Source organism: Notolepis coatsorum (assembly GCF_963971535.1).
Source record: "Notolepis coatsorum genome assembly, chromosome: 11".
NCBI lineage: Eukaryota > Metazoa > Chordata > Actinopteri > Aulopiformes > Paralepididae > Notolepis > Notolepis coatsorum.
Window position 1 is genome coordinate 70201103 of NC_140175.1, and position 14533 is coordinate 70215635.

Genomic DNA, 14533 nt, shown 5'->3' on the forward strand with positions numbered 1-14533 from the left:
TACTTCGGCGCACGCCTCACATATCGGCATGTAACTCGAGAACCGCTGGACTAATTTTGTCACCTGAAAGGGCTATCGACAGGCAACAAATTTAAAAAGATTATTCGAATTTTAAGCTTTAATTCGATATATATATTGTAGTTTAGGGGGAGGAATTGGGTTCACACGTCCCACTGGCCCAGTTTGCTTCCCCATCTCTGGTTCTGTCTGGCTCGGATCTCCAACCCTTTTTGTTTGTATGTGTCTGTTAACACAGAGGTCCTGGTGTCCTTCATATGAGTAGCCATACGGAGGGCCATAACCCTAACCCTGACCAATCTATACAAGGTTGTTGAATGAAAGACCATATAATGATTTTCTAAAAACACAAAAAAGGTACTTGAAAAGGCATTGAGCTTCATCCAGTGGTATTTAATTTGAGTGATGATGAGTAATCTCTCTGTTGATGAATAATAATAATGATAATAAAAAGAGAAAAAAAATACCCACACGTCATTAACCCCCCCCCCCCCCCCCCCCCCTCATCATTGTGGAAATGAAAACGTGGATCTAAAATTAGAAGGCGCTCTGTTAATGAGAAATAATCAGGTGGGGCTGTTAATCAAAGCTTTTGTCGTCAGACAGCAGGCGGAGATGTCAATTATTATCAGTCTTGCTTAATCATAGGAAGTCAAGCAGGGCTTATGCACACACACGCACGCATATGTACACGCCGTGTGTTAGAGCACCGCTGGGCCCCGTTCCATGTACCGGGATAACCGAGTTAGCCGGATAACTTTAGCTGGATAACTCTGTTAGCCTGACTTTCCGATTTCATGTACCTGGATTTTCCAAATCACCATGACAACATATCCAAAAGTTTGAGCCTGGTCGAAAGCAGAGTTCAAGTTCAAGTTAGCCTGAACTATCGCCACGCCCCCGCAAAGAAGTGACAGCCCGTTTCCTGAAACTATTCCCACAGTCTACGATCTGCATTATACCATTCTGAATTACGTTTTTGTGCTCCATTCTTCCAGAGGGGGCTTTTGAAATGTAAAATAGACCCAAAATGCTGATATTAAATTCACTTTGTCCTAAATAATGCACGTTATATATACCGTGGCGACGGTGGCTCTCGCTCGTGCGATGTACACATGATGTGGTTATTTTAATTGTAACTGGGATTAAGATGTCTGATGAGATGCGCTGTTTGACGGATTTGAGAAATTGAATGAGCCGTTGACGTCACATTAATGAATGAGGATAAAGAGATAAACTTCATTCAAAACAACGGATATTCTAAACACGGGTCTCTCGTTCATTAATGTATAAACAATGAATTTATCCCATCTGGCCCAGTGGCCCAGCGGTAGTGCTCATGCCTGCCAATTCAGAGACCGGGGTTCAAATCCCCGTGTTTCCAATATGATTTTTTTGAATATAATATTAAGGATTATACGCCAAAGTAGCCTGGTTTTAAGTTAAAATATTATAAATCTACATGCATTGAGGATGTCATTCTTTATATAGCTCTCAACGTGCACCAAATTGAATTATTCCTATATTGCAAAAAGAAGGAAAAGACTAGGGCCTTGAACCCCGGTCGTCCGTGTGAAAGTCAAAAGAAGAACCCGTTACACCACAGAGAAGATAAGTAAAAGATTGACTATACATCAATCAATGGGTAAGAGAGCCGTATCGTAATTCTGTATAACAGTTAACTAATAATTTTCGCTAGCAAGATCTCATTTGATTATTCAATCCAGCAGGCAAGTTTAATGAAATATAATCTGATTGATTGAGGTAATGAGGGACTTAGAATTAGCCTATAGATAACGCATTTAACTTGTCGGCGAGGCGATTGAGCCTATTGCAATCTGTCAATAAAGTCTTAAATCAATTAATCAATCAATGCCGTTGAGAATCAGGGTCTCTGCCATCGATACGTGCTGGCTTTCCACCTAAAACGGGAGCGCGCATCTAGCCTGACTTGAGCCTGACTCTCAAGTCTGGCTTGAGTTAACGAGACTGAATCCTCCTTTGTGAAACAGGAAAATCCCGGCTTTGAACATCGGGTTAACTGAAGCTGGATAATGGACATGTTGATCGACTTAGTTGAACCACGTACATGGAACGGGGCCCTGGTCTGAGTCGCATCTGTCACAGAGAACATAGTCGGGCGCATGAAACGAGTCCATTTCATGTACAATCTGTCACAGGCGGTGTGCTGAATATTGAGTGGTGGAATCCCTGAGCCCTCTAGTCTGTGTTTGTTGTTCTCCCTGAGCCCTCTAGTCTGTGTTTGTTGTTCTCCCTGAGCCCTCTAGTCTGTGTTTGTTGTTCTCCCTGAGCCCTCTAGTCTGTGTTTGTTGTTCTCCCTGAGCCCTCTAGTCTGTGTTTGTTGTTCTCCCTGAGCCCTCTAGTCTGTGTTTGTTGTTCTCCCTGAGCCCTCTAGTCTGTGTTTGTTGTTCTCCCTGAGCCCTCTAGTCTGTGTTTGTTGTTCTCCCTGAGCCCTCTAGTCTGTGTTTGTTGTTCTCCCTGAGCCCTCTAGTCTGTGTTTGGTTGTTCTCCTTTGTGCTTCTTGAGCGGCACGGCTTCTCTACGGCAGCGGTTCTGCCGAGGCAGTTTCAGATGTACCTCTGTGCTTTTAACTCAAAAACGTAAAGAATGTCAAAGGAAAACATTACATTTCTTCAGTCTATATTGAGGCGGGAACAGGGTGGAAGGGAATCACAACCTGAGCATGACATAGGATCAAAATGGCAGCCGTGTGAATATGGTCAATAATGATACTTTGTTCCCAAACAAAGTTAATAGATTTTGCTCTTTGGCCGGCAGTGGCTCATATTCTGCTACTTTTATCTTTGCGTGCTGATTGATTGATTGATTGATTGATTGATTGATTGATTGATTGAAAACTTTATTAACAGATAGCAGAATGGGTACAATACAGTACAGCTCAATACACACAATTGTTAAGGGGATGCAGACCAGAGAAAGACTTTCGTCTTGTTTACATCAGGGTCCCCCATTTTCAATTCATCAGGACATATATGACATACATGACATACAGATAGACAGTACTGCTACATCTGTACAACTGTACAAGCAAAACTGTACATTGGAATATTGACAACCATACTACCGGTAGGTAATTTACTGTACATTGGAGGGGGTTGGGGGGGGGGGAAACACTGTACAAACAAGCAAAACTGTACATTGAAATATTGACACAACCATACTAGGTAATTTACTGTACATTGGAGGGGGTTGGGTTAGGACATTTACAGGGGCCAGTTTCGAATTGCAGTCTCCCGTAGGTGTTCTTTGAGAGTTGTTTTGAAAGTGGGTAGTGATTCACATTCCTTTACAGCTTTAGGTAGGGCGTTCCACATTGATGTGGCATAATTGCGAAACGTGTTTAGTCCCTTGTTTGAGCCGAATCTGGGTTTAACATGATTTGTGGAGCTCCCTCTGGTGTTGTGATCGTGGTATTCACTGACCTTTGGGAAATATTTTGACATGTACATGGGTACCTTGGTCGTGTAGTGTATCTTGTAGACCAGGCCCATTGCAAGTTGCTGTACTCTGTCGTCTACTCTAAGCCATCCTAGGTTGTCAAAGTGGGCAGGGGTGAGGTGGGTTCTAGGAGTAAGGTCAAGCAGTAGTCTGACCAGTTTGTTTTGAGATGTTTGTAATTTTGTTTTCAGCGCCTTTGAGGTGCTTTGGTACCATGAGGTGCAAGCATAGTGGTAGTACCCTTGAATGAGTGCTCCTGCCAGAGTCTTCAGGGTATTCTTGTTTACCAGAGAGGAGATCCGGTACAAGAATCGAGTTCGTTGGTTGACTTTTTTTATTACATTGGATGCCATTTTGTCACAGGAAAGATTAGCCTCTAGGATGGAACCCAGGTAGGTAATTTCATCTTTCCTTGTGACAATATTGTCACCCACTGTAACTGAGAAGCCGTCGGTCTTGCTGAGTTTGTTATTTGAACTTACAGTAAGTAGTTACAGTAAGTAGTGTGGAAGTGTTATCGTGTGGTACTAAGTGTGGAAGTGTTATCGTGTGGTACTAAGTGTGGAAGTGTTATTGTGTGGTACTAAATGTGGAAGTGTTATCGCGTGGTACTAAGTGTGGAAGTGTGGTACTAAGTGTGGAAGTGTTATCGCATGGTACTAAGTGTGGAAGTGTTATCGTGTGCCGTGGTACTAAATGTGGAAGTGTTATCGCGTGGTACTAAGTGTGGAAGTGTGGAAGTGTTATCGTGTTGGAACTAAATGTGGAAGTGTTATCGTGTTGTACTAAGTGTGGAAGTGTGGTACTACTAAGTGTGGAAGTGTTATCGTGTGGTACTAAATGTGGAAGTGTTATCGTGTGGTACTAAGTGTGGAAGTGTGGTACTAAGTGTGGAAGTGTTATCGTGTGGTACTAAGTGTGGAAGTGTTATCGTGTGGTACTAAGTGTGGAAGTGTTATTGTGTGGTATTAAGTGTGGAAGTGTTATCGTGTGGTACTAAGTGTGGAAGTGTTATCGTGTGGTACTAAGTGTGGAAGTGTTATCGCGTGGTACTAAGTGTGCCGCAGCATCAAACAGCTTTAGAACCACTGCTCCATGGCCCGGCTCTGCCTCTGAATGGGGAGGAATACCGGCGCACTAAATGCTGCTCCATATAGTTCTTTAATCACAGACGTCTTTATCAGGGATAAAACATCTGTGATTGAATTGATTGAGTGTGCGGTATTATTCCTCCTCTTTTGAATCATGCTGCCAGTACCAGCACCTCATAAAGGCCTCTTAGGCCTGTTCTTTCATTGACTTTGGCCGTCTTTTACACAATGTATTTATACCGGATAACTCGCTGAGTTGACCCAGGTTCCATATCCAGTGAAGCCGGGGGGGAAAAGGACGGGTTAAAATAACCTGTGTCTGACACAGGAGGTGGAGCTAACGCCATGGCAACCGCCACGTGCCACTACAGGCATAACTCTCATCACCCGTGCACAGTGTGTGTGTGGAAAAAACATCTGTCAATGTTTGATGGCACACAGGATATAGTCGCGGGAGATACGCTAAATTGATGCCTACAGATTCATGTCACTGTGACTACTAGTCATCACAGGTAAACATTTATCATAATTGATTGTGGAAATGGATCATGGTTTCTCCCGTGGTCTAGAACGGGAGATGTCAGGAGAGGGCACGCCATGACGGGTGCATTTTGCGTAGGATGTATATTTTCAAACACACATTGTGCAGCACACAGAAATACACAGACAAATACACCCTGACAGCAGATGTTAAAGAGTGTGTTGATGTTGTTGTGTTAGTGTCCCGGCTGCCTGAAGGAGAGCTGTGTTGAAGTCCTTTCACATCCAGTCTGTTATAGATAAGATAAGATAAGATGATCCTTTATTAACCCCCCTTGGGGAAATTCAGGTGTCAAAGCAGCATGGGGGGGGGGATACAAGGTGGGGGATACATAGCTTCACAGTCCTATACAGTCCAGCAGGAGAGCACCAGGAGTTTTCCCGGTGGCCTGGCCTGCACAGATTGAAAAAAAAAAAAAAAAATTATATAATTTTTTTAAATTATTATAATTTTTTTGTCAGCCCATTGTTTCTAGTTGTGGCGGCACGATAGTTAGATAACCTAGGTGGGTGGGGAACAACCAGGATTTCACTGTCTGCGACAGAGTTGGACAACTATCTCTCTGACTCGCTCCCTCTCGCGGATCACACAAACACAAATGGAGCCGTGCTGCCGCTTGTGATTGGTGTGGAGGCGGGACCAGGCGATACAACTGATTGACAGCGGAGGCGGCGAATGGAATGGCAGATGGCACTCTGCAGAATAACAGCCAGTGGGACTCAGGAGAGATAGAGTGAAAGTCAATTAACGTTGATGTCAAGATGGACAGTGGAAGAAAGAGAAAGGGTGGAGGAGAGAGGGATACAACAAAGAAAAATAAAGGCCCTTACAGGAGATGCTGCTAAATCCGGCAACATTTATCAAATGTTTTCTTGCACCAAGGTCAAGGGACCAGCAGGTTAGTCAGTGATAAAAATAAACATGTGGATGTTAGCTAGCTAGCTAACGTTACCATGCAATGCATCATCTCCCCTGTCAAAAGCCCAATGTTAAATCTGCCAAGAAACAAATAAATTATTTAACCCTTGTGTCTGAAAACTAAAGTATTATACTCTTACCATATTAAGGGACTAAATTGAAAAACGCCATAAAAAGATTATATGTTGAAATAATTTCCCACTTTCTTTTCCATAAATATTTTATTCAACTTCAGCCCTGATCATAACCATTTTTCGTTTTTTTTTAAATGTCAGATTAAAAATGAAATACTCCCACTTTTCTGAAAGGAGTTGTTAAATCTGACATTACAAAAAACAATATGTGGTGGTTATGATCGGGGCTGAAGTTGAATAAACAATTTATGAAAGAGAAAGTAAAAAAAACTTTAGATTACACACCTTTGCCACATATTGGCTACAAACATAATCACTGCAAAGTTATCAAAAAATAAGAATCTGATCAGACACAAGGGTTAAGTTGTTGTTCCCTTTCTAATTTCCTCAAAAACATCTAGTCTAGTTAATGTGATCAATATTATTTGACAATTGATGCTTTTTATTGGAAATTTCAGTCAGTGAGCTCATACTTTGAGCTCATAATTTTATAGTTAAAATGATTGAGACAACACAATCTTCTGTCTTCGTTGTGCATGCATGCGTGTGCTCACCACACGCGATACATGTGTCACACTATTCTGTTATTATAGTATTGTTAATGAAAGGTCTGTTATTTAATGTTTGTGTAAAGGGCTATTTTAACTTTTGATGGGTAGTGGTGCATCAGTAAACTGAATCCCTATTCAGTTTACTGATGCACCACTACCCATCAAAAGTATTGTGTATTGTGCTTTTGCTCTGTTTGAATAGGTGGAGAGGGTGATTAAGTGTATTATAATAGTAAATAGAAAAATATGTTGTGCTCTTGCTTTTTTCTTTTTGAAGGTGGAGAGAGTAGCATTGCTAGTGTTTTATTTGAGGTCTTAGTGTGAATGGGCTCTTCATTCTGGCTAGCTCCTCGTAGAGGGGGTGAGGGGTTCTCCAGGATCCTCCTCTCAGGCACCACCTCTAGGTTATCCAGCTCACCACCCACTACTGAGCTAGCCTTCTTCACCAGCTTGTTCAGCTTGCTGGAGTCCCTCGAGTTGATGTTGCCCCCCCAGCACACCACAGCAAAAAAGAGGACGCTGGCTACAACCGACTGGTAGAAAGATAGCAGCAGTCGGTTGCACACCTCGAATGACCCGAGTCTCCTCAGGAAGAACAGCCTGCTCTGTCCCTTCCTGTAGAGGCCCTCAGTGGTGTCCGACCTGTCCAGTTTTTTGTTCAGGTGAACTCCAAGAAACTTGTAGGACTCCACCATCTCTACCTCCTCCCCTCCGAGGATTATGGGAAAAGGGGGACCCTGCCTGCCTCTCAGATAGGCCGTGTTTTCGATGTATAGCCGGTTACAGCTGTTTGACAGAATAGACAGGTACTCTGCCCACTTAGGAGACAGGAACTGTTCCGTTTTCATGCGCCATCTTCCTTTTCTGTTTTGTTGACATTACGTCTCTCTCTCTCTCTATCTCTCTCTCTCTCTCTCCCCCTCCCTCTCTTAGGGCAGCAGAGATCCTGTACAGCTTAACTCTAGCCAATATCCAGCGGCTTGGTAACTATGGTGATTTCCCGGCAGTGGAGAATTACCGGTTGCTAACAGAAGCCAGGAGGAACCTTGGTTTGTTCCAGCACCACGACGCTGTCACCGGCACCGCCAAGGACTGGGTCGTCATAGACTACGGAACCAGGTGGGAACCTGGCTAATGTCCACATGCCTTAAAACAAACAAATCCACACTAAAACTAACGAGTAGGCCTATGTTATGTCTTTGATATTAGGCGATTGGGAGCTCAGTTCGGACAATTTAGTCTAGAGGCCAAACAGGTTGGCTGGCCTGAGAAGGTTACTTTCAAAATATAATTTGTTCCAGATTACTGATGCAGTTTAGTAATGTTTGACAATCTAATGATCAATCCCCAAACCTTCTGTCCATTCTCAACCATCTGTATTATATCTAATATTTGTTGTACATAGATAATATACATTATGTTCTAGATGATGGTCTATGCTATTTTGCTATTTTAGAGTATTGTGCATATTTCATCCGTGTGTGTGTGTGTCTGTCTCAGGTTGTTCCACTCGATCCTGAACTTGAAGCAGGTGATGGTGAACTCTGCCCATTGGTTGATTCTGAAGGACAAAAGTCTCTACAACCATGACCCGTCTAAAGCCTTCCTACAAATGGTTAGTTACAAACACACTAGGGAAGAATTAACGTATGTCAATGGACAGCATGCGCCTAGATGAAAAACAGACCCTGCAGGCTCTACTTATACTTATATAAAAACTCTGACCTGGAACCAGACATCCACAACATTCTGTCTGTACAGAGATATTCCACTTGGTCTTCTGTCAGGCTATTTCCTATTATATTTAAGGAATACAATACAATATTGAATACAAACATCTTCACATGAGACAAAGCCTTTCCACTAGTACATTATGGGTAGTTATAACCCTCTAAGTAGGAGTTGGAACGGCATCTTTAAAAAGACCATGTGCTCTGATCACATGATAGTCACAACAGTGTGGTTCATTAGATTGAAGTGGTTCAGCCACAGGGCTCTTTTGGTCATGGTTTCCGATGGGTTCTGTGTTCTGAGATTCTGTTTTCCAGCGGTCTGGATGTCTCTTCCTCTGTATGCCAGTCACGTTGTGGGTTTTACATGAGATGATGTAGTAAAAAAAAAAACATATATATATATATACATACATCATCTGTTTTATCTAATGAGATAACTTTTCAGTCTGTTCACCATTCCAATCAATTTGATTGCAATACAATGGGATTGTCAAGCAAAAAAATAAAGAAAGAAATGGAGGCTTGTGTCACCCACTCGCTACCCTCCTTGTAGGACTCTGTGTTCCAAGTAATTTGATTTAGTTTTTTCAATTGCGTATGCAGCGTAACCAGTTCAGAAATAGGGAGGCTAAAGGTGTCGGGTGAAATTACTTCCCTGTCAGTCGGCTTGTGCTGAGGGCTCTTCTTTCTGGTCATATTGATTATTAGTAACAATGAGAGCCTTAAACACAAGCTCATACAGGAAGCTGACTGAAAGAAACTCTCACTCTTACACTCTCTCATATCACCCGACACCGCTTGAAAAACAAAAAAACTCCCTATTTCTCAGTTGAACCGGATATGTCACTTATCAAGAGTCAAGAGTCACTTTATTTTCTTATCAGCTGGGAAATTTGTCTTGGGCTTACACCCACACTGCAGCCACAAACACATGCATACAGACATGACGCAACCCTAACCCTAACCCTAAAAAATATAAAAATTGTTTATATACAAATCCTTTTAATTTCACATTTATAACATTTATAACATAACATATAACAACATATAACAATACATACCATAACACAATAAGACTTTTAAGGAAGTCTTAAATAAAATAAGTAAGGAATAAATCAAATAAAATATATATATAGTAATAATAATTGATGTATCGCGTAATTTCAACGTGGAATTAAGGAATATCAAAATAAAAGCACACATTGTTGAACTTGATCATGCATATTTATTAGAAAATGTAATTACAGCACTATGTTATCAATACACATTTATAAAAACAAGGCATATTTAGCCAAAATATGTTGCCAGAACATAAAAAATAAAATTATATATATATATTATCTTTTTTTACTTTCCAATACGCTGACCCGTAGTTTGAGAACCACTGCTCTAACCCTTAGCCCTTAACCCTTAACCCTTAACCCCTAACCACTTCCACAGATCCTGAATTGTTTCAATCGAAAGTGAATTGAAGCCAGCTGTGGTCGTAGTGTTGTGTAATGTTAGTTGTTAGCCTGTGATGTTTAAAACAAAGTTGTATTTTTATCCCGCAGGATGATGTCCAGCCTGCTCAGGACGCTCTGCCCAGGAAGACGGTTCTGAAGATCAGCGCTAAGCTACGGTAAGGAATGAAACTGGCCTCACTTTTGCCTCAACACCGCTGGTGATCTACCATGTGTCAGCTCCTACAGACCGCTGGTGATCTACAACCCGACAGAACAGGACAGAGGTTCCTTGCATTCTATTCATATTAGTAATGTCGTTTATTATTTGCTCCTGCAGACCACTGGTGATCTACAACCCCACAGGACAGGACCGCACCTCTGTCGCCAGTGTCTATGTTAACACCCCGCATGTCAGAGTCCTCACGGAACACGGCGAGCCAATCCCCTCGCAGATCTCTGCCGTTTGGGAGGAGCCGACCAAAGCCTCTCAGGAAGCGTTCCAAGTAAGAGACACCAACTTTCCCAAAAGCCTGGTCATTTACAAATGATTGGATAGGAGCTCTGCGTGAGTCCTCACTCATACAAACAAGTATCTGGTTGTCACTTGTCACGGTTAACCGCCTGTAGTGTGGTAGTGAAATGGTTAACCCTCTGTAGTGTGGTAGTGAAAGGGTTAACCTTCTGTATTGTCCCAGTGAAAGGGTTAACCATTTGGTAGTGTGGCAGTGAAAGGGTTAAAATAATCCAAACGTGCCAATTTGCCATTGGAGGAGGCAAATCTGCAGGATATGATGTCATCTTCCTCGACCTTGTTCTTGCTGTTAGTGTGACAGACCTGCACTGGGGGTTGTTTCCTCTCCGTCTTACATTTGCCACCAAAGTGGAAAAAGAACAGCTTGTTCTATTTGTCTGACACACTTCATTTCATTCTCATAAAAAGAGATTGTTAAAAAAGAATATGATTATTATTTTTTAAATGGCCGTCACTCCAGAATGATCTCTAGGTCAGGATGAATTTGTGGTGGGTCAACTTTGAAGCAATGGTTTTTGTTTCATTCACCTGTTCTAGTTTTTGGTGTATTTTCTATGTTTTCTAATGTTTTAATTAAATGTAAACAACATACAATTTTAGGTTTCATGACATTCTCAAATAATCCCATCAAGCCTCCTGACCCCCACTATCCCTCTTTCACTGTCTGTGTGTGTGTGTGTGTCTCTCTCTCTCTCTCTCTCTCTCTCTCTCTCTCTCTCTCTCTCTCTCTCTCTCTCTCTCTCTCTCTCTCTCTCTCTGTTTCTCTCCTCTCTCTCTTTGTTTCTCTCCCTTCTCCCCTCTCTCTCTCTTTGTTTCTCTCCCTTCTCTCCTCTCTCTCTTTGTTTCTCTCCCTTCTCTCCTCTCTCTCTCTTTGTTTCTCTCCCTTCTCTCTCTCTCTCTCTCTCTCTCTAGCTGTCTTTCCTAGCCCAGGTCCCAGCTTTAGGTATGTCTATCTATCATCTCAGTGAGGCGCTATCAGGCATCGCCGAGAAAGCAGAATATTACTTTTTACAACATGACGGGACTGGTGAGCTGTCACTCAGTTCTGAACACTTCAAGGTGTCCCGCCACCAGGGCCTGGAGGCTGAAACATTTTTGATCATCAAGAATACTCATATACAGATATGGAGCTCTGTGAAGACTGGGCTTATGGAGGTAGCGTTAACACACACACACACACACACACACACACACACACACACACTCTTAGCTGTCCATCGTGTTTGATGATGACGCTTGCTCCAGGGGTGAGGGGGGGGGGGGGTAGCGACGCTACCGCTGGTGCCACTTCTCATGGGCGTTGAGTCCGATCCTTGAGCCGCACACCCGTCCACAGATGGTGCAAGGGAAGCCAGATACCTGGGGGATGCCAGCCGCCCGCTGGTGTCGTTGCGTGCGCCTCAGATCTTCGGTCTTGGTTCGTTTGGTGTATTTGGGAAACTGCAGTGGCACAAGTGACTTGCCAGGCTGATCTGTCGAGTGCCAGAGTTTCAAGCTGCATGATGTTTGCACACTTTAGGAGGTCCCTGGTGTAGTCCTTAAAGCGTCTCTTTTGGCCTCCAGCAGCCCGCTTTGCTCCTCTCAGTTTGCCATAGAGGACTTGGCGGGGCAGGCGGTGGTCAGGCATACGTATGGTGTGCCCTATCCAACGAAGATGTTTTTTGGCCACAGCTGCGGCCATACAGATTGAGTTGGTGTTGTTGAGGATGTCTGTGTGGGGGACTCGATCTTCCCAGGTCAGGCCGAGGATCTGTTGGAGGCACACACACACACACACACACACACACACACACACACACACACACACACACACACACACACACTACATAGCTGCTGGTCACAGTCTTCACAAGTTCATATATATCTTTTGCTATTCATTTGGCAAAAGTGCAAAGTGTTGTACAAACGTTTGGGCACACTGTCAGTCAGACCTCCATCATTACCTACCTACCTACATGCCCATCACAAAGACAAAGAAATAAAGGGTGCAGTGAGTCACTCCTCCATGCCAAACCATGTCAATATATCCATAAGTCAACATGAGTACACTGTTTTTATTGTTGTAATTTTTTATATATATATATATATTTTTTTTTTTATCCACCTTTTCTCCTTATTTTTCTCCCATCCCAATTCCGTATCGCCAATTCTCCCCTTCAATTCTCCCCTCCCCTGTCTTGAACGTTGCTAGACTATGCTTCCCACTGATCGGCTGTAGTGAGGATAGAAGCCTTGCATCACGTGTCCCCTCCGGTACACGAGGAGGCAGCCTGTCGCATCTTTTCACCAGACAGCGCGGACTCTCAGTGGCAAGGAGTAACGTGTGGGAGGCTCACGCTGCCCCCGATACTTCCTGTCTCTGCTGTACAGGCGTCACCCAACCAACCTGTAGGAGTCGCTGTCCACAACGTCCAATCCCCACCCATCGTTTTTCCACCCGCTACCTCTGCCAATTGAGATAGTATGACGACTGGCCCAAGCCGCAGGCAATGCCGACTCGGGGAGTCGAGACCGGAGTCTCTTGCATTGGTGACGAGCGCAATCTCTGCTACGCCACCCAGCCGCACCAATTTTTTATATCTTTTATAATTTTTTATAACAAAAAAAAAATCCAAACTGAATTGTGTTGTTGTTCTTTTCTGTGTAGAGGTTTCAGCTTCTGGAGGGCGGGTCGGAACACAAAGTCGAGGTCCAGTTCCTGTGGTACGGAACCACGTCCAGCAGAGACAAGAGCGGAGCGTATCTGTTCATGCCCGACGGGAAGGCCACGGTAAACATGAAACACAATAGAAGTAGATGCTGTAATATAGTACAATAATATAGCACGGCATTAGCTAGATGTACATCTAACAGAAACCACCCCCTCCCCCTCCCCCCACCAGCCCTACTCCTCCAGCAAACCTCTCATCAGAGTCACCAGGGGGGATGTTTTCTCTGACATCACTTCCTGTTACCAGCACTTCACACACACAGTGCGCCTCTACCATGTTCAAGGTAACCATTCGTCGGTGTGTGTGTGTATGTTCTTTTTTTTTGTGTTCTGGCAAGGGGCCATGTGTGCCGTATGTATGTATGTGTTTATTCTCTGGCCTTCTCTGTCAATCAGCAACAGTGGGGTATAATCACAATACTTTTAAAGGCGACCTATTGTGAAAATTGCCTTTGTGTGTTGCATTGTTTTTACAGAATGAGGGGTTGTCTCAACACTGAGAAAATGTAAAAATATGTGCATTGTGCCTTTTCTGCAGTTCAGCTGTGACTAGAACCTCTTGAAACAAGCCATTCACAATTACAGCCACAATCACCATATTTAATACCTAAAGTTAAACCTAAAGGGGAACCCGAGTGGCGCACCGCATACAGCACTACGGTCAGTGCTGTACCTGAATGCGTTCAATGAAAGATCAGTGCGTTCATTCTCAGCACTGTATTATAACAGCGTTCAAAAGTGTGCCAGATTTCATATGCCTTTCAGCCGAAAACCCAACTTAAAACACATCGTAAACAGGCTTCAAAATAATGCGGAAAACCACCCAATCTGGCAACAGCAAGCTGCCTGTGACACGTACGTGCCTGTCACCCCTGGCTGTCGCACTAAAATATAAGTCATCAGACTCCTCACAACAAGAACAATGTGGAACCGCGGAACCGGCGAGCATTAGTATGGACGAAGCCGAGAGCAGCTGCAGCAGCACTCGCTCAGAGTCAGACTCTACGGCGTCGGCGTATGAGCATTTAAATTTAAGCATTTAAAGAGTTTTACGTTAAAGTCAGTAAATGTTTTGCACTTTGAATATTGAACTTTGAGGTACAACCTTAGTTTCATACCTCAGCCTGGTTCCTACCTCGTGTTGTGTTAGTACAGAGTTATGTCGGCACATGTTTATATGTTTGCACAATGACTACTTTCACTTTTGGTACTTTAAGTATATTTAGATTATTAAAGACCATTCAAGCAGCACGTTTTTCCTCATGTTTTTGAAAATATACTGTAGAGATGAAAGCTGTAACTGCTACTAGTGTGGACTGAATGGGCGGCAGCAAAGCGTTATGGAAATGCCAGTATTCTGATTGCTGTCTGTGCTTCTAT

The 14533-nt window shown here is 43.2% G+C and overlaps 1 protein-coding gene across 1 annotated transcript in view; it reads left to right on the forward strand.

Annotated features, from left to right (window-relative positions):
• Nucleotides 1–14533, forward strand: part of man2a1 (mannosidase, alpha, class 2A, member 1) — a 134968-nt gene that overhangs the window by 83143 nt on the left and 37292 nt on the right. Inside the window, exons 11-17 of the mRNA XM_084325487.1 lie at nt 7667–7852; nt 8234–8348; nt 10020–10087; nt 10249–10414; nt 11356–11598; nt 13091–13213; nt 13326–13437. Coding sequence (XP_084181613.1) covers nt 7667–7852; nt 8234–8348; nt 10020–10087; nt 10249–10414; nt 11356–11598; nt 13091–13213; nt 13326–13437 — 1013 coding nt within the window. The remainder of the gene's footprint in view (nt 1–7666; nt 7853–8233; nt 8349–10019; nt 10088–10248; nt 10415–11355; nt 11599–13090; nt 13214–13325; nt 13438–14533) is intronic.